This window comes from Salminus brasiliensis, chromosome 10 (genome assembly GCF_030463535.1).
Source record: "Salminus brasiliensis chromosome 10, fSalBra1.hap2, whole genome shotgun sequence".
Lineage (NCBI taxonomy): Eukaryota > Metazoa > Chordata > Actinopteri > Characiformes > Bryconidae > Salminus > Salminus brasiliensis.
Window position 1 is genome coordinate 34,677,245 of NC_132887.1, and position 27,148 is coordinate 34,704,392.

General features: G+C 41.6%; 1 protein-coding gene across 1 annotated transcript in view; it reads left to right on the forward strand.

Annotated features, from left to right (window-relative positions):
• ush2a (Usher syndrome 2A (autosomal recessive, mild)) overlaps positions 1 to 27,148 on the forward strand; it is a 303,135-nt gene that overhangs the window by 247,413 nt on the left and 28,574 nt on the right. Inside the window, exons 56-60 of the mRNA XM_072689926.1 lie at positions 68 to 251; positions 6,310 to 6,467; positions 11,160 to 11,318; positions 11,479 to 11,641; positions 17,152 to 17,506. Of these exons, the coding sequence (XP_072546027.1) occupies positions 68 to 251; positions 6,310 to 6,467; positions 11,160 to 11,318; positions 11,479 to 11,641; positions 17,152 to 17,506 (1,019 nt within the window). The remainder of the gene's footprint in view (positions 1 to 67; positions 252 to 6,309; positions 6,468 to 11,159; positions 11,319 to 11,478; positions 11,642 to 17,151; positions 17,507 to 27,148) is intronic.

The following is a 27,148-nucleotide window of genomic DNA, read 5'->3' on the forward strand; positions in this document are numbered from 1 at the left end:
TAAACCCTCTCCTAGACGCCTCTAACCTCTCCCGTCTCTGTCTCTCTCTCTCTCTCTCTCTCTCTAGGTGTCTGGGCGGTACCCAGGCATGTGTTGGTGAACAGCACAGCCGTGGAGCTCTACTGGAGCCATCCAACCGAGCCCAACGGCCTGCTGACCCGCTACTGCCTCTTGCGTGACAGCGAAGTGATCTTCAACGGTGGCCCACAAGCAACCAACTATACGGACGCTGGCCTGCAGCCCAACAGCAGGTCCTATATCTCACGCCCATCTTTAGCGAGCTATTAGCAGTTGATTATTGATGACACCTAATCCTCCGTGTGTCTTAAAGGATCCTTCCGCTCCCCTCCCCACAAAGGGAGAGCCTCTCTGATACTAAATCATTAAAAGTTTTGAAGGGAAGGCTGGCTAATAAGCAGCAGCACTGGCTCTGGAGGCGGATATTGACCCAGAGCTTAGAGCTTGAGATAGACTAGAGAGGTGTACTTGAGTATGGCTTTATTGAATGCAGTTTAGTTATGTAATTCATGCCTTCATGGATCTTCCGTGCTAGAAAAATTGAGATTTCCATCATGCTTGTTGCTGCTGTTGTGTAAATGGATGTCTTTAGAAATCAAGTGTATTTAAAGAAAAAGAAAAAAGATTACCCTGCTTTTATTGAAGTAACTGTCTCTACTGTAGAGCAAAGGCCTTCTACTATATGTTGGAACATTTCTGTGAGGATTTGATTGCATTCAGTGACAACAGCATTAGTGAGGTCAGGATGTTGGATGATCACCACCCCAACTTATCCCAAAAGTACTGGATGGAGCACCATCAATCATTCCAGAATACACAGTGCTTCCACTGCTTCACAGCTCAATGCTGGGGGGCTTTATACCCCTTTAGCCCACGCCTGGCATTAGGCAACATGGTGCAGATAGGGTGATGATTATCTGTTACAAAGAATCCTCTTCAATTGCCAGTACTTTGCTACAGGGACTAGACAAGCAGTGCATTTACACTTAGCGAGTGCATCTGTCTCAGCAGTGGAAGAAAGTGAAAGTAGCTGAGTGCGTTCATTACAAAATGTCCACAAACATATAGTGCATATAGGACATATAGTGCATATTACTGGTCAGACGTTTCAGGCACCTAAACACTATATTTAATTAATGTAATTATCTATTTGTCTCAGAGTGTTTTACTTGTAAAACCACTATATCAAGTTAGAACAGATGCATGTGAACATGAATGTAGTTAAAATGAACAAGGATTTAGCATGTCTTGAGAGCTATTTTAATAAGCAAAGCTTTGTTCTATATTTCTCCTGGATTTCTTAAATTCCAGAACCAGCTTTTCAGAATTATTCAACCTGGTGTTGAATAATTACTGTAAATAATACTTGACTTCCCTGAGGAGAGCTTTGGAGATGAATGGTTAGGTTAACCACTGTTTTTAAATGAATGTTATTTGTATTTATACTAAATTCAATCAGATTTTACTGGGCAAATATACATTTACCTTTACAGCTTTTTAATTCTACACAGAATAAATTCAGACACTGAATTTTATCTTTTGTTAGGTTGCTTTTTCATTCAATAATATCAGTAGTCAATAACGTTACTTCTAAGTGTGTCTCCTACATTTCTGCACATTTTTATTATTTTATCTGTAATTAACAGTCTCCTAAAGCTCCTATCTATGTGTCATGAGAATCTCAAGTGTAGTCAGTTCCGAATATCTGATTTATTTTTATTTTTTCCCCACAAGCACAATCAAAAATGCATCTTGAAGCTACTCTCTAATCGTAAAACACACACATTGTGTGCTTTGGGATTGTTTTGTTTATGCAATATAGCGGGTAAATATTTGAAAAGGCTGCCTGTGTCGAATAAGCAGCTTAAGATACAATATAAATCTGTTTGTTTTCATTATGTTATCTGCCGGGAGAGATGAGAAAATGCTCAAGTTGTCATTCAGAGCTTCACTAGCGATTCTCTCGAGTTATTTATTTATTTGTTTATAAATAACCCTGCCCCTCCGTGTCGACAGCACAGGTTCGAACTGTCAAAACCATCCCTGATTGGGCGGTTTGAATGGGTCACAGATTCTCTTCCCCATACACCACACCCGCACTCCACCACACCCCACCCCCGCCCCCTTTTTCCCACCGGTTTGTTTATATTGTGGCTTCAAAGAGAGTCGCAGCGAAGCATGACGTTTAATTTGCCGTAATTCCAGATGACCTGCCAAAAGGCATTCCCCCTCTCTGCTTTCGGCCCCTTTTCTCTCCCTTTGTCCAATTTAGCTCGCCGCGGAGCGCCTCAAAGGCGAGCGGACGCTTCATTATCCGACGAGGCTATAGAGGGACGCGCGAGGTGGCTAACCAGGGGGGCCACGCTCATCGATTATTTATGACAGTGTTGATTAGCTGTCACACACCTCACCACTGTAGAAAGTGTGTCTGATGAGTGAAATATTAAACCTCCCTCCTCCTCACCTTCACCATCACCACCACCACCACCACTACTACCACCACCACCACCACCTCTAGGGGGACCTGATAGGTATACACAGCTTCTTTTGAAGTGGCATTGTGTTTGTGGCACTTACAGTCATGTGAAAAAGTTAGGACACCCCATGAAAACCTTTATCTTTTGAACATATTTAAAGATATGGAGATTTGACCTTGATTTAACCTCTTGAGACCCCGCGTCCTCATATGGGGACATTACATTTCTTCATCTCTGCACCATGATACTTTTGGCTCATATGCGGACTTCCTGTACAAAGACTAAGTTTAGTTTTTATACTTGTTAGGTCCTGCTAATCCCAAATAGGAGAAATTACAAATGCACACCAAGCAAAAGTCTGAGTCTCAGAGGTTAAAGTTAAGTCAAAGTTAAGAGGTTTTTTATATCATTTGTAAAATGTAATTAATTGAAATGCAATTTTCTTGTGAGGGAAAAGGTAAATGATAGGAATATTTTGGAGGAGCCTGCTGTATTTAAACCTCAGACATTTAGTTTTGTTGCTCTTGTTTGTTAAAGAGCTCTATAAGACTTTCAGAAGGTCGTGGATGCAGATGAGTCTGCAGAACAGTTAGAAATCATCCTCGGAACAATTAGAAATCAGCCGTTTCACTGTCCGCTAAATCATTTAACGAGATAAAAAGCTGCCATCATGCCCAGGTCAGTCTGTCCTAGAAAGTTCAGCCTAAGAGAAGAACGCAAAATGCATAAAGAAGTCTCCAGCAATCCTAAAAGGTCATCACGGGTCCTTTTACAAGCATCTCCTGCCATAGCTGATGTCAAAGTACACCTTCTACCATCAGAAAAGTTTGATTTACAAGTTTGTTAGGAGGAAAAACATCAGGGCGAGACTGTCCAAAGCACATTGTTCCAGACGTCCTGGTCTTTGTCCAGAGGTGTTTTCTGGCTTCAGAAACTTCAGTCTTGTCCTGATGTGATTATTTATTTATTTATTTATTTTGGTCCAAGGTTTTCATGGGGTGTCCTAATTTATTCACATGACTGTAAATCCCTCAAGAAAGCATGTATACCACACACACGTACGCCTGCTAGAGCTGATCCTCAGCAGTGTGCGTTTATCACAGCATCTCGCGCTTGCCGTCCGCAAATATGCGCGTAAAACGCGGCGGGTGACAAATCTGCGGCGCTAATGCATTTTATTGCTGGTGATGAGAGCAGTATATGATGGCTGATGGGCTTATTTTAAAGGGATAGCTCCGGAACAATAGTTAATGCAGAGGTATTAATGGCTGTGTATTGAGTTTATGGCAAATTAAAAGCCTCCAATGTTCAACATGACCCACTTACATTGCCAATGCAGACCTTTGCACCGACACCCCGCGCTGTTTAAAAGCTAAATCTATCTTGTGAAGTCATGTGTATCTTAAAAGAGCTTTCCCGCAGGCATTTTTATAACTTGCGCCAGACATTAGCGTTGCGCGCGCATACACACCCACGCGCACACTGGGCACACACACTCACTCGCCGTCCCATTCATATGCATGTCTGTGTGGGGTATCTATCAGGCCTCTGAAAGATCACGGTGGAGGCACTGATCAGCATTGCATTAACACTGTCATCTGTTTAATGGCATCACCCTTTATCGATCCGCCGGGGGAGCTTTAGGCTGCACTGTTAAAGTGAAATTAACAGGAAGCTTTTCCATTAGAGTATTCCCAGTGTTTTAGGCACAGAAGATGCATCTTGATATTAAAAATGACAAGAAAGTACATACACATGAATAAGAGGCTGTTTATTATTTTATTGTAGGACAACAATATATTTAAAAAAAATAGCACTGAAAAAGGATTCATTGCAGTGGAACCTTTTTGGCTGTAATATAGAACCATTTCAATTTTTCTTATATATTATACTTTTTCCAGCTATAGATTTGGGGAAAAAACTATTAGTTAACATATGAATAGTTCCTTGAAATGAACCACAAAAGTTGTAAAGAACCTATAAATGGTTCTGTGCCCATTTGCAAAGTGGAGGGATTTCAATGGTTCTTCTCTTTACACAGTCTGTGGTGAAACCCATTTTTGCCTATACAGAAGCATTTTAAATAACTATTCTCCAGGTGTTCTATCATGGAGAGGAACTATGTAAGGGAACCATTTAAATATTCCAACATTAACAAAAAAAAGGTTCAACACCCTAAAATAAGGACATTCTTGAATTCTTTATTCTTTACAAAAGGCAGTGGTTCTGTGTATATGTATATATATATATATATATATATATATATATATATATATATATATATATATATATATATATATATATATAACCATAGCAACACTAAGAACTGTTTCATGTTAAAAGATTTTTGACTGGTTAAAAGGCTCTTATCTATGATCTTTTCTATGATCTTATCATTCTGTATAAAGCTGAAAGGGGGGGGGGGGGGGGGGGCTCAGGGTGGCTCAGCAGTCCAATGTGCTACCCTATAGCCCAGGGACCAAACCGTCAGCTCCAAAAAGGTGGTGGCTGACTTCGCATGTCCTTACCCTCCTAGTGTCGGGAGCATTGCTACTGCTAGGGGGGAGCTACGAACACGTGGGTTAATTGGCAGTACCAACTTTGTGGGTACAAAATCAAATAATAAAGCTGAAAAAGAATTATTTGAAGTCTCCTAACATAATACAACCTTTCTGTAGAACCATTTTTAATAGTTTTTAAATGTATTTCAATCTTCGAGAACAACCATTTAACCGTAGAGTAAACACAGTTGAAACGGTTAAATGATTCTTTAGGCTGTGGTGGTTGTATATCCAGGGACATGTGAAATCTTGGGCACTCCTGGTCAGAATATCTGTTATTGTGAACCTGTTAAGTGAGTAGGAGATGAACTAATCTCTAAAAAAACACAAAGTTAAAAATGGAACATTCTTTTTAAGCAAGTGGGTTATTTTAGGTTTATACATTTGCGAGTGGAAAAAAAGAAAAGGAGCACCATGTAAATATTTGCCACCCCAAAATGTTTGAGCTCTCATAACTTTGACCAACTTCTCAGACCGTAATTAGCTTGTTAAGGCTTTGGCTTGTTCACAATCAGCATTAGGAAAGGCCAGGTAATGCAAATTCCCAAGCTTTATAAATACTCTGACTCCTCAAACCTTGTCCCAACAATCAGCAACGATCAGCAACGTTAAAATATTGATGCCCACGTAGCAGAAGGAGGCTATACGAAGTTTTCCTCAGATTGTATTATAATGGAAGAATGGCAGGTAACAGGAACAGTGGAGGTCAAGTTGAGGTCTTGTAGACCAAGAAGAAGAAATTGCAATAGAACTGCTTATAAAGAGTCTAGAAAGGCTAATCAGATCGGCCATTTGACTTCAACAGAGATTCAGGAAAGCAGCTGGTGCCCTGTTTTACTGTGCAGCGACTCCTGCACAAATATGAACGGAAGAGTCATCAGATGGAAATTGGTAAAATATAAATAACTAAATAAATGCCTAATTAATCTAAAATATTGTGTTATCATCATGACACATGTGTCATATCCAACCAGATGCCTTTTGGGAATCGTGTTTTACTCACATAGTTATTCACAGTAACAAATACAATGACCAGGTGTGCCCAGACTTTTCCTGTTTTTCTGATTCTTTACACCATAAAAAACAGGTGTTTTTCAATGTATGATTCTGTAATGATGAATGGACCACTTTTATTCCAAAAATAAAATCATACATTGACTCACATTCAAAGTAAGGTCTTTTGAAAAACACATGTTCTTGCAGGGAGACACTGCAGACGCCAAAGCTGCTGTTTAATTTGCGATTCTGTGCAGGTATGTGTACGAGTTGGAGGCCAGCACTGGTGGTGGGAGCAGCCTAAGCAGCAAGTATGTCATCCAGACCCCCGTCTGGTCCCCAGAGAGGGTCCCTGCTCCGTATAATGTCAACGTCTCAGGTCCACGCTCCGTCTTTGTCGCCTGGTCACCCCCAGGTAATGTTTACACCCTAATGCACAAAGCAGCCTCTCTATTTAGCACTCACTCAGGGGTGATTTATCCACGCTTTGGCCAGAGAGAGTGTCTGTGTGTGGGGCGGGTGGGGCGGGAGGGATTTACGAGGAGCGCAGCGAAGAATTTAATGCGAACCGATCGCTGTCGCAGTGCACTGTGGTTAGAGTGGGCTGGACGAAGACGGCTGCAGCCAATCAATTAGCCAGACATTCAAGCTCAGGTGATGGCTCCTCTGACATTAGTGTGAATTAATGTGAGGCTGTTTAAAGTGTGTTTGTGCTCTGCCTCCTGCGCACCAGCTTTTACTGTGCTCTTCTGGGATTTTTGTAGTTTTCAATTTGAACATTGAATTACAATGAACCTCTTCTACTATTAGGATAAAGGTATACATAGAATTTTTTCCAATACATCACTTTACATGGATGGTCCATTATACATGCCTCATAGATTCTCACCTGACATTCAACTAACACTCAACTGAATATGTATTAAACGCAACAGAACTCTAAGTTGAAGGGAAATGCTTGTCTATTGAATGTAACCCTACACCTAACCCTAACCTTAACCTCAACTCAACCCAAAATCTCATCCCTAACCTTAACCTAAACCTTAAATCATCTAACCCTAAACCGAACCCTAAAAGGTTTGTTTATATTCATTCAATCATTTATATTTTACTTAGTTAGAGTTCAGTTGCGTTTAAGAGACATTTAGTTGAATGTCAGGTGAGCATCTATGAGGCATCTACAATGGACCATTCAAGTAAAGTGTTACCTTATTTTTGAAGCTAGCATAGCTGTATAGGAATGGTTTAGCAATAAAAATCAAGTTTACACTGTTTATCCACTTATCTCAGATGTAGACTATCAACCAAGACATGTTTAATGTCCAAATTTTGCTTCTTTATTTGAGTGCTGGAGTTACGATAGTTCTTTTGCTAACCTCTGAGGAAGTACCATCTAAAGGAAGTCAGAAATTTTAAACAGGAGGTGTTGTACCAAATTCCGGCTCATTGCATATACACTACACGTTAATGGGGAGTTGTATTCTGGGAGTAGTAAAAATTAAAATGAATCTTAAAATGAATTTATTCAATAATATTAATGATTAAATACATCTAGGGTCAGTGAAGACTGACTGTAAGTTTGATATTTCGTGTTCCTCACCTAACTATACCTACCTACACTTATAAGTACTCTATATGTCCAAATAATTGTGGACAGCCCTTCTAATATATGCGTTCAGCTACTTTAAGTTGGGGCAGGGGTGGCTCAGCGGTTAGAGCGCCGGGCTATTGATCACAGCGCCGGGCTCCGCAAGCTGCCCTTTACCCTCTCTGCTCTCCGGGCGCTGGAGTTGGCTGCCCACCGCTCTGGGTGTGTGTGTGCTCACTGCCCCTAGTTTACTAGTGTGTGTGTGTGTGTTTACTACCACAGATGGGTTAAATGCTGGAGCAGATAAACATGAACCTATTGGCACTATACCAAATGTCAGACATGGGCTAGATGGGTATAAAGCCCCCTAGCATTGAGCTGTGTATATACATATATATATATATATATATTTTTTAGCATAATTCATTGTTTAGCTGAACCACCCCCCCCCCCCCCCCCCCACCCCCCTTTAAACTAACTTTCCCTATAGTCCATATCTGCAATATGTTACTGAACTAGGCTTCATGTAAGGCTTGCTGTCCTTGCCACAGCTCAGCAAACTCTCTGCCCTCATTTCTCGTTTCGGTGTCTGTCTACAGTCTGCAGCCCACTGCTCTCCACTGATCAGTCAGCTTGTGTGTTTGCAGTCACAGACAACAGTGGGCCCATCCGCAGGGTCCCGCTGAGCATTGCGAAGCTGCCAGAGCTTTGCGTTCTCCCACCCCGAGAGCACGAACACAAACAAGCGAGGGAGCAAACAAACAAATAAATGCCCCTCCTCCCCCCTTTGCTCCCTCCTCAGTGTTTGCTTCACTATTGCTTCAGTCGGGACTAACACAAGCTCATTCCCATTCAAACCCTGCACGCTCACACCTATTACACTGTCCACCTGCTGAGGAAGAAGAGAAAGGGAGCGCAGAGCTGTTCATGCGTGCAGGTGTGTGTGCGCGTGTGTGTGCGAGTATTCTTGCACACTACCTTCAAGTGGCCCTGATTGTCTGCCTCAGATGGTCCATCTTTTGTTATTATTGTCTCATTAGGCCTCTTTCCTATGAGAAGAACCTGCTCAGAGGCCTCAATTACACCTAAAGAGCCCTTAACTAGCCCCGGTGCCCGCTGAAAAAACATTTACATAGCCTGGATTATTTATTGACTTTACATTCAGAGAGCCCCCCCATCCAAAAAAATCTATGGCTTTAAAAACCACAATCTCTCATGCTTGGTTAAGTCTGAATGCGAGAGCCGGCTTGTGGGCTCTGGAAGGCAGGCCCGCGCTTGACGAATCAGGTCTGATAGCGTGTTCCTTTTCCTTTCCTACGTGTCGTTATTTCTTATTAGACTCTGATTCGAGTTGAAAGTGGGGGAAAACTCCAAAGTCAGTGATTAGTTGTAAATAATAGAACTTAAGGACCTGTGCGATTGAACCTCTCTGGCAGGAGAGCCCTGATCAAAGCGCCCTCTAATTTGAGCGGGGTTTGTGTCTCGGGCAAAAGACTACATCTGCTCAGGGAGACGGCAATGAAGGAAGTTGAATAATTTAACTTTTTCATTTGTAAAGATAATCAGGCCGCTCGGAATACATCGCCGGGCCTCATAAATGTTGAATAACCTATCAGCCTCCAGTTGCTGTAAATTATGAAAGGCGCCAGTGATGGGAATATTAACAAAGCGCCCATGCCAGGCGTGCAGATCTCTCACTCCAAATGTGCCGTGGCAGACTTTCAGAGAGCAAGAGGGAGATGGCAGTGGGAGCCAGTTTAGGAAACATCATCTTTGAACATTGGGAATTGCTAGTTTACAAACAGAGCAATTTCCTGTATGGCAACACATGCATTTTTTTAGCCAGCTGGAACTAACCACTCATAATGCTAATGCTAACACCTTTTCCATACACCTAGCTTCAGCCCAGTTACACCCAGTTCAATTTCAGCAAGCTACATGCTCACGTGAGGTGTACCGCTGGGAGCTAGGTTTGATTTTCAGGGATGCCACTGCTGGCCATAACTAGTCCATAAGAGTACAATTAGCCATTCTCTAAAGCTAGTCAATTATGCCTTTGCCCATTACATCATGTACATAAAGCACTGTGTCACAAATTGTCTGTGTCACACAAAAATCTTGCACCTCAATTGTTGCTGTTTTTAACTTTTTGACATAATAAACTGTTCTTTACATGGTTTCAATTTTTTTTGATAGCACCAACATTTATCTTGTGGTTCATACAGTGCAGTGGGTAACACTATTACTACTATTGACAGGCTGGAGTTTAGTTCGAAACCCAGACAAGCATACCACACTGTACTAGTGAGGGATGGCAAGCCATGATAAACCACAGCTAAGGCTTCAATTTTACTGTTGCTATAGATGGGCTTTCACAGTTTTTCACTGGTCAGTTTCAAACCACAGCACTGCTGTGCAGTGTACTATTTCTCGGCCCGGCAGTGACGCTACGTGTGCTATGGTAGTGTGTGGGTTATTGGCACAGCAGCATTTCTTATACACTTTTGTATAACTTCTGGGTAGGGGGAGTGGTCCAGCAACTAAAATTTTATGGTCAAAAACTGACCATTAAGGGCTAAAGCAGAGGTATACGAATTGTGTGGAGGGCCCCCCTAGTGGAGCTGTAAGAAATTGCAAAACAAAAAAGAAATAACATAAGAAGACATGAAGGATCCAAGACCCCCAGTGAGCAAACCAACGGCGACAGTGGCAAGGAAAAACTCCCTCAGAGCTGGAGGAAGAAACCTTGGGGGGAACCAAGACTCACAATGGGGAACCGACCCGTCCTCCTCTGCTCAGAATTATGTATTAATTATATATAAAAGTTACCAAACCATCTATACTGTTGAACTGTTCTGATCATAATATAATAATCATGGTGTAGTAGAACTTAATATAGTCATGGCAGTGATGGTCAGAGTAATGATGGTAATAGTGGTAATATTAATAGTGGCAGACAGTTAAGGGCCCATTCATTTTTAACATCATTAGACAAGTAACATGGCCAAGTCATTAGACCGGTAAATTGTGTGAGTGTATTATAAGCTTATTGTTTATCTGTCTGTCTGTCTGTCTGTCTGTCTGTCTGCCTATCCCTACGCATGCACTGACAAGTTTGTTGTTGTTTTGGGTGGATGGCCAAGTTCTGGAACTTTAAAGGTAAAGGTAAAGGTGCACGTATTTGTCACTGTACAGTGTACACTGTACAGCGAAATGTGTCCTCCGCATTTAACCCATCTGAGAGGGTAAAGGGCCTTGCTCAAGGGCCCAACAGTGGCAGCTTGCCGAGCCCAGGGATCAAACCCACAACCCTGTTATCGATATCCCGGCGCTCTAACCGCTGAGCCACCACTGCCCCATTATATGTAGACCAGCAAGGCAAGTGTTTCTAATAAAGTGGCTAGTGAATGTAGGAGTACACAAACAGACTATAAAGTATACAATATGGCTATGTACTAATGGTCATATGGACATTTCTTCTTACTGTCTTTTCTGATGTGACCGCTCATGTGTCCTCAGGTGTGTATAACACCAGTCTTCCTGTGGACTATAATGTGCTGCTGAATGCTGGTACAGAGCGGCCCCTCTTCCGTCCCGCCGGCCCAGACCAGTTTCTGCTGCTCAATGGACTCGACCCGTACACAACCTACCACATCAGAGTACAGGCCTGTCAAACAGGTACCAGACAGCTTGGGTTTCACCAGAGTGATTCAGCATTTTCTGGTGGTATTCCATCTGAAGTTGTAGATGCTGGTGATGATCTGCTGGTCTTTCTACAGCATGGACTATAGTGTCTTTTTTGTGATTTTGCAAAGTGTATATGTGTGTGCCCATACAGATGGTTGTGGGGTAGGCCCTGGGGTCTCAGTTCGAACATCTGAAGTAGCCCCCCAGGCTTTGGATCCGCCTGAACTCAATGCAGTTGGAGCTGCAGTTATTGAGGTGCACTGGAGTCCTCCACACAAGCCCAATGGCCTAATCACCATGTACTTCATATACAGGTAATATTTGGTTGCTTCCCCAGACATTACATTCAGTTTCATACCACTAGATTTAGCCAACTAACTAAAGTTACTGCTAGGAAACTGAATCTCATGTCTATATTTGCTCCTTTATCATTAGCTGGATATTTGTGAAAGCATGAAAATGATATACAATTGTACTCTTCAAACTGAAGACTGTATTACAGAGCATTACACAATGTGGCACATATTTAATGCCAGTTTCGGTAATGTTTGTTTCCAGTCAGCTGCTAGTTAATATTCAGTTTAAGCTGCTAATATTTACTGTTTGAGAAGTCCTGGTGATGCTCATTGTAACTCCAAAATGCCTAAAATGCCTGTATGGTTAGCCCAACTGGGAACCAGAACACCCCCCCCCCCCCCATATGGATGGATATTGATGGGACCAGAAAGGGTTAATTATGGGCCTCATCTGGCTTGTACAAAGCATACAGGGCCTAAATTGGACCCATGTAAGATTATGGTGGGCTGTATTGATGGGGTCCTTTGGGAAGCCCAACTGGATCCCAGTAAAACTCATGTACAAACACATTCAGAGCCCATGCCCAAATGAAACCCATCTAGCCCATCCATGTCTTTGGTGGGAAGGTTGATGAAGGCGATTGTGTGAGCCCACATTCATCAATACTGTTCAGCTGTTTCTGCCTCTCAGCTTCAGCAGAGATCTGTTAATAGATTAAGACAATTTAACCAAAATCAGAGCTTTTATTAGTCATAAATGATCTTTTGGCCACATTCTAAGGATTCTAAGCATTCATGTTTATCTTTACGTTTTAAGGTTTTTATTAGTGTTAATAGTATTTTTAAGTGCTGAGAGGTTTCACATTGACTGATGGAGAAGATAAAGTAACTAGCAAGATATGAGCTTTAAGTATAGTAAAGATGAATATGGGAGCACATATTGGCAAGAGACAGGATGTCCTTATGTATAATGTCTGCTTAATAATGTTAATGACCAGATTAATTAGCAATTATACACGAATAAAACACCATTCCTAAACCTTCATAAGCATAAGGGTCTTGTCTTAAAGTGGTACCATTATTTATACATTCCAATAGTTCTACAGTAAGTGTTCCAGCAATGTCACAATAAGCAAATGAGCAACATGTTCTAGTGAGGAAATAAGACTGAGGAAATAAATGCATTTGAAAAGTGTGTTCATAGTTCTGAGGATGTGTTTCCTACATTAAACAGTAATTACACCATGACCTTGAGGTAAACAGGCCGATCACAGTTGATCTTACACTTGTCAGCATCTGCTCCAGCTTGCAGTGCAAATCAGCTATATGCAGAGTGCTTATATGTGGATCTCAAAGCGACGTGAGTGAGGCCCAGTTATAGAGAGAGAGAGAGAGAGAGAGAGAGAGAATGATTGCTGCAGTAGTTCTGACGGGCAGCTCTAAATGGAAGCTGACATGGCCCCGCTGACTTTGATTATTCCAGGCACACTCCGAGCGGCTAGAAAGAGCGATATGACACAGGATGCCGCGATGCGTCTGCCCGGCGCTGAGCGAGGGAAGCTTACACTGACACGGCACAATCACATCAGCGTCAGAGGGCACTGCTTCTATAGCTCTGTTCAGCGACAGTGGAGGAGCGGGACATGAGCGACTTGCTAACTTTATCATTATGCTCTTTCAGATATACACACAGTCTGTCCTTCCACGCAGTATGTGCTTCACATTTTTTCAATCTGAAAGACCCTTAGATAACTGCACCCTATATGTATTAAAAAGAAAAGGCCCCAAAATTGATCTATGAGGATACACCCTAGTCCACCGTCTGTGTGTAATTTAGTCACTCGCTATTTTAGCCCTGCAAAGCTAAAAAAGCAAACTTTGACCATCAAGCTTGTCTGGGATATTTGCCTGCATCCTGTATCCTGTAGTCAAGGCATTTTCAAGTTCAAACAAAAACGAAGCTAAGAACCTATCTGTGCCGAGGCGTTTCCTCATGGTTTGCAGGTGACCGTAAACCATTCTCATCCTCCCGACGTGTGTCTGCTAGCGTAAGGGCTTTAGTCAAGGGCAGCACGGCGTGTTGACCAATGTCATCCATATGCGAGGTCAGTGAAGCCAAAGCCAGCATAAATCTTGAAGAAATATCATTAGCATACCCGCAGAGGCCCCGGTGTTTAGAGCGCTCGTGGCCGGATTTGATTTGAGCCTCGATTTGGGATCGGATAAACGCAGACAAATATGATATGAACGCCCTCCCCGTCGAGGGGCCCCAGAATCCACTGCTGGCTTTAAAAGACTTGGTTTGTCACCGTGCCTGTTTATTGTAATACCCCAGATCAACATTACATTAAATACAGATCCCTCCCGTTTATCCAGTGTTGACTTTGTGTCGTCCCCTTAGGGATCTGTTATTTGTCCTTCATATGTTGAATTACAAATCAAGAGGGTGTGGGGAGCTTTACTGGGACAGTCTAAAGCAGAGAACTAGGACACAAATGGTTGTATTTTAATCATTTCATAGTGTCACATTAAGAACTTACAGACTTATGTTCAAGAGAAAGAGGCATGAACTAAATATATATCATATTTTTTTTATTTAGTATGTCCACCTTTATTAAAGCCTTAGGGGACTTGCTTATAGACTTGCCTGGAGATTTTTCCACACCTCCAAAAATCAGTCTTAGAAGTTGAGGAATTTTCTGGTCCCGACCGTCCAGGTCATTCCAAGCACATCCAATGATGTTGAGATCTGGACTCTGGGATGGCCCATTGGCCCATTGTTCTGACAACAGCAGCAGCTGGTAAATGTCCTTGTTTTTTAGACCCACAGCATTGAGTTGTCTCTTTAGGGATAGTGGAGCTTGATTTTATCATCTCTCTCAAAGAAGAAGCTCTAAGTACACTAAGAGTTTTGGTGGTCTCTAAAAGTCTTTGCTTTGTTGTCAGGGGTCCCATTTAATTTTTTATTAAATTATAAATATCTCCTGAAATGTGAACTTACTGGCCATTTTCAATAGAGTATCAATAAATTAAGGGTGGAAGCAAACCTTTGCACAACCACATACATCAGATATCATATAACATAAAATACAGTATATGTGATTTAGTTAATATGAGAGAAAAGAAAGAATAAGAAATAAGTTTTCATACCTAAACATTGCATTATGTATACCTTTTTGTATTCTAACATCTCTTATTCCACACACGTCTCATTCAGCTTTGTGTATTTGTGTGTGTGCGCATGTCTGGCTGCTGTTCACAGCTGTGTGCTGTAGTTTAGACGCACAGTGTACGCTTCTGCTCTCCCCTGCCGGTCCATGTTTGTCTTGATTTGAATGCGCTGGTTAGGATTAGGGAGTGGCGGGACGAGTGGGGCCGGCAGGGGCCACATTAGCTGAGCCGAATGTCATTTTCTGCAGCAGCATGGAAGCCCTGCCTCTAATGTCGGGGAATTAACGAAGCTTGCCCTGCACAGAGCACAGCGCCATGCCCCTGCCTTCACCTCCTCCTCCGTCTGCCTCTCTCTCCCACCCGCGAGTCAAGTGTCATGCTTTGGACCTGAGCAGCGATTTGAGTAGAGCTGTCTCAGACAAAGAATTTTCTTGGCCTGATTTTCAATCACAAGTGCCATTCTTCCCCCTGTACAAAAAAGCCTTTTGTTTAATTAAGAGCAAAACTAAAAACCTTTACACCCTTAACATGACCGTAAGAACATGCAAATAATATAAACAAGTGAGCAAAGTGTCTTTAAGAGCACAGACATATCCTTTGCTCCTCACAACACTGACCAGGCTAGGATAAAAACAAAAACACACAAGGAGCATGGAGAGTTTTACATCATCATTTAATAACTAAAATGGAGTGATTTCATATATAGATTGGATCTCAATTGTAACCCAATTGTTGCTATTGGTTTGCATTTTTTTGGGTTTTGTTGTTTTGATGGCTCGCACCCTGTTCCCTTAGAGTTTTGTTGCATTTAAATCGCATTCTTATTGTCTGATGTACAAAATGTGTCATTAAGAATTTCAAACATGATTGAAAATGAGCTTGCACAACAAAAGGGATTTGTGGCCAAGCTGGAGGGGGGGAGGGTTCGTCGCAGAATAAGGGGTAACAAAGGGGACGATAAAGTTTCTAATCCAACCCGCCAAGAAAATTTTGAATCTGTGCTCACAACAGCGACTATTTTTATTACTTATACTAAAACCACTCTCCCTAAACTTTACTGATATTGAAAAGGCCTGGTCAAATTCAGAGGCAGAACCAATCCGAGTCTTCATTTTGGGGCAGGGGCACTCAAACTCAGAGCGATTCAGAATCTTCATTTTGGGCGGGACTCCCAAACAGTGAACACTGACTTTGTTCATTATTAGGTTAATTTTAACCAAATAATATACCTAATATAGTGTTACTATAGTATAAATTATATTATAGCTTAGACAGGGACTACATATAGAGCCCACAGTTGGTGTTCATCAGTCACTCAGTGGTCCGGTTGTCTTGGTCAGTCAGTCGCTAGCAGCACACTTTAGCCAAAATGTGCTAATAACGTTTCATTCACCATTAGCAAACTAGAAACTTCATGCTTCCTTTCAAAGGTAAGGGTAAAGGTGCACATTTTTGTCACTGTACACTGTACAGCGAAATGTGTCCTCCGCATTTAACCCATCTGGTAGTGAACACACTCACACACACACATGTGTTAGGGGCAGTGAGTACACACACACACCCAGAGCGGTGGGCAGCCAACTCCAGGGCCCGGGGAGCAGAGAGGGTAAAGGGCCTTGCTCAAGGGCCCAACAGTGGCAGCTTGTCACAACCCTGTTATCGATATCCCGGTGCTCTAACCGCTGAGCCACCACTGCCACTTCACACTGTGACGAGTTTTCCAATAAAAATCGTCCCGGACCCTCTTGGCATTGGACAACGTGTAATGCCCTCCTGTTACCTCATGAGTTTGATACCCCTAGACTACATTAAAACCAGGGGGAAAGTGATACATTCCAAAGTACAGTACATCTAGCAAATTAATACAGCAGAGCAATGCTTAACATTTTCCAGGACCTCTATGTACCAAACATCTGTCTGCAGAAATATCTACAGCATTAAGTAAAGCCAGCATATCTGCATATCCGTATCTGGGTATCAGGCCGATATCAGAAAATGATATGGATCAGGTGTCGAAGGCAAAAATAACAAATCTAGCCTGTAACAAATCTAGCCTGAAACCATACAGCCAGATGTAGCTGTGTATTTATTTCTGTGGTGTATGGCATGGCAGAATACATTTAGATGCCCATGCTAAGTGAAGTATTTTGTCTAAGAAATGTATATTATAAAGTAAAAAAGTTATTTTTACCTTGTTTGGATATATATATTTGTTGTCTCGTACAAATTATGTAGGGTGGTGTTGGCAGATCTTTGAGGACTGTTTATTCAGAAATAAGAAATGTGACCTACAACTTTACACAAGGGTACATTTCCATGTATGGTTTGTAACAGTAATTTCTTCTTCTCTCATGCAGACGACCATTAGGGACGCAGGAGGAGCTCTTGGTGTTTATTTGGACCGAGGGCCCTCTGGAGTTCATTGATGCCTCTGATTCCCTTCAGCCCTTCACTGAATATGAGTACAGAGTCACCGCCCACAACTCACAGGGCTCAGCCTCAAGCTCTTGGAGCTCCACCCTCACACTAGAGGCAGAACCACAGGGTATGGGCATGCCCACAGCATTGCCTGCCAGTGCCTATTCAGTCCTGCTGAATTGGACCTGGCCCAGTAAGCCCAATGGACTGATCTCTAAGTACAAAATAGTGTACCAAAAACAGCCTGGAGACCCCACACTCAACTCCACCAGTGTTACAGCCCTCACAGTGCCGGTAAGATGAGTTTTATAATATAAATGAATTTGTTCTTGAAGGTTTTTTGTTTGTTTGTCTGTTTGTTTTGGAAGTTGGTAATATCCATTTGTACCCACCCAAAAGTAAGCAGCCAACAGTAAGCTAAAATTGCGTCTTTCTACTTCTGAAACAACTGGAGAGATAATGTCATTTCTTGTAGAGAACTGATATGTGACACCTCAGTTTCTCCTCACAAAAAGGCAAATGCTGACATTTAGACTTCTTTTTGGAAAAGTGAAAGGTACACACCCTAATCCTAACCCTAACCCCAGAGTCCCATTAAGCAGGTTAAACGTGACAGGCACATATTCAGTATGAGCTGCTATAAAAAGATGTATCCTGTATGTGAATTTCGATAATAGATTACCATTGATAATTTATTGATAAAATACAGTATAAATACAATTAATTAAGGCTAATACTAAAGGCTCTGGTCTTACACATCCTATACATTAATTACAGCACTTAGCGGAGCTGATGTGTATTGCTCTGTAAAGTAAGCCCAACTGCACTAAAAAAAATTAATATATATTCACAGTTGAAACCAGAGGTTTACATACACTATATAAAAATACACATATGCATTATTTCCATTTGCTAAATGCCAGAATAATGAGAGAGGGAATTTTTAAAGACACTTTTTATTACTTTCTTCAAAGTCAAAAGTTGAAATTCACCAAGATTGCTATGCCTTTAAACATTTTGGGACAACCCATATGATGATGTCATGTCTTTACCAGCTTCAGCCAGCATCTTCACAAGGTCTTTAGCTTTTGTTCTTGGGTTGATTTGGGCACATTTCTGACCAAAGCACGTTCATTTCTGGAACACAGAACCAGATCTCTTTTCTGAGCGGTATGATTGCTGGACAGTCCCATCTTTTGTACTTGCATATAATTATTTGTACAATTGAACAAGGCACCTTCAGGCATCTGGAAATTGCACCCATGGATGAGCCAGACGTGTGCAAGTCCACAATTCTCTTTCTGATATCTTAAATGTGCCTTAGAATACATCCACAGGTGTGTCTCTAATTAACTCAGATGTTACCAATAAACCTATCAGAAGCTTCCAAGAGTGTGTCATTATCCACAGTGAAACCAGTACTGTATCCACATGGGCTAAAAGGCCACACTGCCAGGAAGAAGCTATTACTCCAAAAGAAACAAAAAAAGCCAGATTAATGTTTGCAAATGCACACAGGGACAAATACCTTCATTTTTGGAGACATGTCCTGTGGTCTGACGAAACTAAAATTTAAGTGTTTGGCCATAATGACCATCATTACTTTTGGACGAAAAAGGGGGAAGCTAGCAAGCCTGAGAACACCATCCCAACTGTGAAACACGGAGGTGGCAGCATCATGTTGTGGGGTTGTTTTGCTGCAGGAGGGACTGGTAGATGGCATCATGAGGAAAGAACTTCATGAGGAAATACTGTAGCAACATCTCAAGACATCAGCCAGGAAGTTAAAGCTTGGGCGCAAATGGGTCTTCCAAATGGACAATGACCCGAAGCATACTGCCAAACTGGTTACAAAGTGGCTTAAAGATAATAAAGTCTATGTTTTGGAGTGGCCATCACAAAGCCCTGATCTCAGTCCTATTGAAAATATATGGGCAAAGCTGAAAAGGCATATGCAAACAAGGCGGCCTACAAACATGGCTGAGTTACACCAGTTCTGTCAGGAGGAATGGGCCAAAATTCCTGCCAACTATTGTGAGAAGCTTGTGGAAGGATATCCAAAACTTTTGACCCAAGTCATACAGTTTAAGGGCAATGGTACCAAATACTAATGAAATGTATTTAAACTTTTGACTTTGAAGAAAGCAATGAAATTTGCCTTAAAAATTCCCTCTCTCATTATTCTGGCATTTAGCAAATAGAAATAATTTTGGTAATCTTAATAGACCTAAAATGGGAAAGGTTTGTTCTAAATTAATGTCAGACAGTAAGGAAAAAATGCATATGTAAATAAATATATATTATAATTTATATTGTGTAATATAAACTTCTGGTTTCAACTGTAAATGTTATTACTCTAATCACATCTGACCCATGACGACTTCTGTGGTGATTGAAGAAAGAAGGGTTCGCATGGTATTTAAATTTGCAAACTGTAAATTATTCCTATCACCAGCCTACAAAACATCTTACTTCTAATCGTTCTTTTTCCGTACATTATCCTCATGACCTACAGGTTTACTTAAGAGTGACACAAAATGAGCTATTTTCCATTAAACTGACCTCATTGTATTGATGCAGCTAAACTGACTGAGTGTCCACTTGGCCAGCGAACCAAAGGAAAAAAGTAAAAAGTAAAAAAAAAAAGCTTTATATGCTGGAATGGTTTGTCTGGAATTAATATGGGCTTATTTTGAACTCAGTTTAACGTTATATGTGCGAGATTGCATGAGTGAGAAAGAGACATATGCAATCTTCTGTATGCTATCAGCAGCGCAACAAGACCAGCTTCTGCTGCTGACCTTTGTTGGTCATAATTTATATCAAATGTAAATGGTGCCCTTTAACCTGATTCATTTGAATTAAACTCAGTCACTATCATTTATCAGTGACTTTTTTCTTCTCTCTCCCATTTCAAGGCAACACAGCTTGCTCTGTTTTGAGGAGATTATTCACAATGTGCTCAACCAACCCACCCCCCCACCCCCCCCCAAAGTATGTGGGCTACAGTGTGTGTGTGTGTGTGTGTCAAGTGCAGAGTTCAAAGAACAGCATATGTGTCCAGCTGAGCTTCAGCATCTGCTTAACGTATGCCTGTATGCCGATTCGCCCATTTTTTCTTATACACACCCACCTATACCACCTGAAATAATTGAAATAATAGCACAAATTGGCACATCACCTCTTATCTGTTATTGTGAATAGTTAAGCAAGTAAAATACGGTCTCTTTAATATTTTTAGAAATATTACTTTTTTTATTTCCATTGTTACAGATTTAAAATAAACAAAAAAGAAGAATGCCCAAAGCGATTGGTCAGTACTTAGTAACATTACAGCTTGTAATGTGATACTTGGGCATTTTTGCCCATTTGTTCTTGCAAAAGTCGTGTGAGAACACATGGTGAGGTTGAGTTCAGGTTTCCTGTGAAACTTTCCAGTTCTATGATGAAAGTTCTCTTGGTCTCCCAGACCTCAACTTGGACTTTAATTACTATATATATAAATATTATATATTTTTATCTATACATCACCACATGTTTACACAATTTACTGTAAAGTGCAGCTGAAAAAAAAAGAATTAAAAACTGACAAAAATGCAGTTGTGAGGCTTTTGATATGACAGCTATGATATACTACTTTCCAACCTTGATTTTTGCTGCCTGTTAAGAATATGCAGACTGCAAGCTGGTAAAGGCCACAATTCCAACCTGGTATGTTTATAGCCCTCAACGTTGTAAATCCCACAGGTCCATATCAAATAAAATATGAGAACATCTATCTGTAATCAGCGCCACCTCTCTCATGTTTAAACCGATCCTTCATTTCCTGACGCTTCACACACCTATAAACGTAGCCTAGGTAATTCATGACGCTCTTCTGTTTGTCCCGGTGGGAAATAGCACACTCTCTGCCGCAGACAGATCAAATTCTTCCACTTTTTGTTGTAGTAGAATAAAACAGGAAAAATGTAGGATTAAACATAATACAAATAATATAATACATTTTTAAAAAGGGATAAAATTTTTTTCATGTACTATATGGGGGACTGGTCTGAACTCATGATCATAACTATTGTAAACCGTTTCCACCTTGCAACATATTTTTTTTCTGGATATTTACTGAAAAATATTTGTGCTCCCTTCTTATGTCACAATGATACAAATATACTAGTAAAGCCAATCACATGGGCTACCACAGCAACCACTTGGCAACACCACTACCTGCCAGCGAGCTACAACACTATATGGGAGACTAGGGTTCGATTCCTGATCTGTGTGGTTATGCTGCGCTATGCCAGTAAGAGTCCTTGGGCAATACTTCTAACATTACATTGGCCCACCTCTGTAATATGAGTAACCTTGTAAGTCTCTCTGGATAAGAGCATCAGATAAATGCCATTAATGTATATGTAAATAAGTTACTACAGCAACCACCAAGAAACAACTTCAAAAGCACCAAAGCAACACCAAATCACCCACCCACCTAGCAACATCTTTTGCTACCAACTGGTGAACTTACAACAGCAACCACCCCCCTAACCACCACCTGGAACACTTAGCAACCACCTGAAATACCTGAGCAACCACCTGGTATACCATAGCAACAACCTCATCAGACCAGTAACTACTAAAAAAACATTTTGTTCTGTACAGGGTAAGTACAGCAGTAGATCAGTTGGCAGGGATGGGATTACACAGGTGCAGGTTTACAAAGTCTGACATTTCATATATTTCATTCAAGACTTGCAAGCTGAATATGCAAGTATTCCAGTCAAGAGCCCGGCACAGCCCAAGTTTGGTCTAAGCCAGACTAAGCCCCTGTTCATGGCACTGTGATGAGGGAAGCATCCAGGTCCCACTGAGGGGCTCCACTTCCCCCACTAGGCTCCAGAGAGATGCCGGCCCGATAGACAAATTAATTATTTGGGTAGCAATTAATGAACGTCATCCGAGCTAAGCCTTTTATCAGTGCTGCCTCTCTTCTTCTATGGGAGTAATTTACAGCTGCGGCTCTATTCTTGGCAGTCCTTTCCAGTTTTTCTTGACCTCCAGAAGTCAGCGTTCGTTTGGGCGGTGGGCAAACGCGTGACGTCAGGTAGTTTGCTGTTAATCAGCTTGTAATTAATTTTCCACGCTGTCCTTAGCCCTCTTGAGTTATGACCCTGACCTGGTAATGGGTAGCGCTGATTTATCATCTTGTGTTTTGTCATTTTTGACTTTCTTTTTTTTTTTTTTTTTCCTTAATTTTTCAGCACAACTTGAAATTAAAAGTCTCATGTCACCTTTTGTTTCTTAATTTCTGTACTGATTTTTACAAGAACAAAAACTTTAAGAAATGCTGTCCTTGAATCAGTCTCGGGCCCTTTTTTTTTTTCATCATTGCCAGATACTGAATTGAATATTCATTCGGCAGTAATAGCATGTGTTTGTAGTGGAAGATGAAAAGGTCAAGCTAGTGCTGTTTGCGTCTCTCAGGCACATACAGATTTTGTAGCCGGGCACACTGTTTTCATTAACTTTTACCCCTCCTCTCCAAATGATCTGTTTCATGTGCAAAAATATGCGCATAGTTAGCTTGCTAGTCTGTTTACAATCCAGGATTTAACTTGGAATGTGCACTGTAACTTTCCGTGCTTGCTTTACATGGAAAAGCATTCGTATGATTACATTTAAATACTGAGATGACACTTTCTGTACTTTTTTTTTTTATAAGTAATATGTGAGAAACAAAGACTAGCATAGCCAAACAATAAATACAGTGTTGTGGGAATCTGTTAACATGTTTATATAGCTGCAATGCTAGCTATATAACATAATTTATAGATATTATAGTGAACAAAACATAGACATAGAATAAAATGTAGTAATAATTTAGCACATTCACATTTTATAGCCTGCTAACTGGCCCTGGAAGTTTTCCAGTTTTAATCAATAGCAGCCATTGAATATTTTTTCATATATTTATAGGATTTTGTTTTAAGTATTAATTTAAGCACTTTCATGCTCTTATAAGTAGTGTTTTTCCTAAAAGAGCCTTTTAACAACAGTAGCCCAATGCAAACATGAACTTAGCAATTAATAAAAGCTATTAGGAATTTAATATTGGAATTTATTTGGAGTTTAATATTTTTTAGATTAAGTATTATTTAGAGCAATGGCATACTCTCTTAAAAGTGGATTTTTCAAGAGAATATGTAACCTCATATTTAGCAAAGCTAATTTAAAGCTAGTTGGCATCCGTTAGCATGATCACTGTGTAGTGCTAGCTTCCTGCTGCTGCTGTTTTTCACTCTGTATTAGCATTAGCAACTTAATATTAATGGGTGAAGGTTCATTAAATCTGTACTGGCTTTCTCGAATAGATGTTTTAACAACAAAGGTTAACATGGCTAACAGTGAATAAAAGCTCTCAGGATGAACTACCACATCAACCACTTGGCAACACCATGTGAGCTACCAGACCATGTGGAAGACAGTGGTTCGATTCCCGATCAGAATTATGTAGTGCTAGCTTTCTATATCTTTCTATTTCCATTCAGTATGAAAAATTCATTATTTTTAGATGTAAAGTATTCATTTAATCTGTACTATTATAATTATAATTAAAGGCTGCTTTAACAACTAAGGTTAACATAGCATAACAATGAGTAAAAACGTCTAGGTGTCAGTTAGCATGTTCATTATGTAGGGGCAGTGGTGGCTCAGCGGTTAGAGCGCCGGGATATCGATAACAGGGTTGTGGGTTTGATTCCCGGGCTCCGGGATATCGATAACAGGGTTGTGGGTTCAATTCCCGGGCTCGGCAAGCTGCCACTGTTGGGCCCTTGAGCAAGGCCCTTTACCCTCTCTGCTCCCCGGGCGCTGGAGTTGGCTGCCCACCGCTCTGGGTGTGTGTGTGTACTCACTGCCCCTAACACGTGTGTGTGTGTGTGAGTGTGTGTTCACTACCAGATGGGTTAAATGCGGAGGACACATTTCGCTGTACAGTCCACACTGTACAGTGACAAATACGTGCACCTTTACCTTTAGTGCTAGCTTCCCGTAGTTTCCGCTCAGTATTATCAGTTGAACAGTTTTTGGGTGAAGTATTCCTTTAAGCATCGACGCACTGTCTTTGCTACTGGCTTTCTCCTGCTTCCCTGCTGCAGTCTTAACGCGACACCTGCCACAGGGAAATTGGAGCGTGGTTATTAGCACAATTTCTCAGGGCTACATTTATAATCCATTGATCCTGCCGGATCTTTTTTGGACACTGGCTTTGTGCTAGATCAGCTGTCCCGCCTGCTGTGTCGATACTTGGCCTGCAGTAGGGTGTCATATTGATTTTGCTGTAACCAACTGTTGAGCGGCTACAGGTTGATTCTCTCTCGTTAAGTTAACATGGATTTATTTTTTTATGACTGAGTGAAAAAGTATCCCCAGAGGATATTTTCAGCTCGCTTCATCCTTCTAGTTTGTTCTCTTCATTTTTGCACTGTATTCCACCTTGAAACATGCAGTGAAGCCATACAAAGTACAATGGGCCCTCCATATAAAATTTGCCTTCAGGGAATACAAAAATAAGGCAGTAAAATAATTTGCTTGCTTAGTTGCTATTTTTATGTTTCAGGCTGAGTGTATGAGGCATGAGTGTACAATAGAGTTACGTAGTGACATAAGGGGTCCAGTACTCCAGTAGGGGGCCTGGTTGCTTTTTCCCTGGCCACAGTGCTATGGACCCAATACGATTCCCTCAACTGCACAGCTCATAGTTATGCCCTGGATATAAATCTGATTACTTTTGTGTGTTCAGTAGAACTTGTATTGGTTCTGAAATTACATTCCAAACCTGGACACAACCTCTCTGTCCATGCCCAGCCATGAGCATCATGTTTGAGCATCATGTTTAGGCTTGAGCCTCAACCAGACCCAGAAAAATCATATCACATTTTGAGTCCAAAACAAAATTAGACTGTTAGAGATTGATCTGGTCTGAACCTGAAGACAGTCCAAGAACTGTCACTGCCTGGCCCAACCTGACCTGCATGACTGCATTTTGGATGTGGCATAAGCCTGAGCCCTACAGAACTTCTCTGAAGCCAGACCAACTAGATCAGTGAGTTCAGAACTGACCTGAACTCAATATAATTCTCTTCGAAAGTGATCTGAGGCCTTTACTTTAAGTGCGGAGTAAAACCTGCTATTTTCATTGAAGAAATTTGGCACCCTTGACCAAATGAGACTTTTCAAATCTTTTCATTTATGTAAATAGAAATTCATTGACTCTCTGCTGTGTGTGATATTACCAAACTAGAAGTATTATGGAAAGAGAAAAGAAGACCTAGCTCCTAGCTAGCTAGAAAACAGATTTGCATGCTGTGATATCTACCAGTAAGTGCCAACTCTATAGACCTCTATACTTTCACACAAAGCTCCCTCCAACTCCCTCAGGTAGTTGCACCTTCACTTACAAGCTAGCACACTTTCTGCAGATTCATCATGGCTGTTGTGTATGAGCATTCCGGTGCTGCAGGTGGCACTATGACACCTTATTGCCATGTCCATTGCATGCTGTAAAGTGTTGACTCTTAGGTTTGTGGAGGTAGCATGTCTGCAACATGACGAAAAAAGCATCTGGCCTCTGTTCAGCAAAGCCAGACAAACGTTGCGTCTCCAAGAAGTGTACAGAGGTGTTCGCTAGGGTGGCTAAACTTTTGCATGTGACTGGACTGTAACTGGCCGGGTCCCGTCAGGTTAAAACAGATATCTCGAGCAGTAGTGTAGACACTGTTTGTGTTGGATGGCTCTGGGTGTGTACAGGCACAGAATGTCCTGGATCGGGCCGGGAGCAGACAGGCAGCAGAGCAGATGGCATAATGTTCAGTAATGCCTCTCCGTAATGTTGAGTGGCGCCGCAGCATCAGGAAGAGACACGTGGCCGAGCGAGCCCCATCCAACACCTCACTCTCTGCCGGCCTTTTTTTCCCCTTTTTTTTGTGTTGTTGTTGAAGTTGGGGTGGGGGTGGAGGAGGGCTGCTATTGATCCCTGGCTGTGCCGTGTGCCGTGGCCGGTGCCAGAGAGGGTGATTAATGGGGACGTCACATCGGCAGGACTGAATGAGGCTACGCAGCACAGGCGGTCCGAGCAGCCAAAACCCAGCCTCCCCCACCACATGCACAGACGCCCCTCATTACCAAACACTTATCAAAGCTACCAGAGAGAGAGAGAGAGAGAGAAGACCAGCTCCAGAACACCACAACACCTGTCTTTCTCATTGACACTCTTTACTCCGTCACTTCTGTCTCCCTTCTCTGCCACTACTACAGCTCTGCTCTCACTCCCTCATCTCACTCCGTCGCTTTGCTTTAGCTGTGATTTTCTGCCTGTCATTTACATCATTTACACTGCTCCCCCACCTTCTGCCCCCCCACTTCTCTCCATCACTCACTCACTCTCTCGCCCCCTTTATCTCTCTCTCTCTCTCTTTCTCTCCCTCTCTCACCCTATTTCTCAGTCTCGTCCTTTTGCTCTCCTTAGTACTCTCTTTCCCTCTCTCACTATTTCTCAGTCTCTTCTTTATGCTCTGCTCTCTCTCTCTCTCTTTCTCTCTCTTTCTCTCTCTCTCCCTATTTCCCTATTCCCATATTTCACTTCTCCCTTTCCCCCTCTTTCTCGGTCTCTCCCTATTGCTCTCCCGCTTCTGTCTCTCTCTCCCTCTCTCTCTCTCCCTATTGCTCTCTCTGCTCCCTCTTACTCCCTATTTCTCAGTCTCTTCCTTTTGCTCTCTCTTCTCCCTCTCCTCCTCTTTCTAATTCTATGCCTATTGCTCTCCCTCTTCTCTCTCTCTATCTTTTCTCTCTCTCTCTCTCTCTCTCTCTCTCTCTCTCTCTCTCTCTCTATCCCATTTTTAAATCCATGTTTCTCTTTCTTCTCTGTTCTATCAATCTCTCCCTATT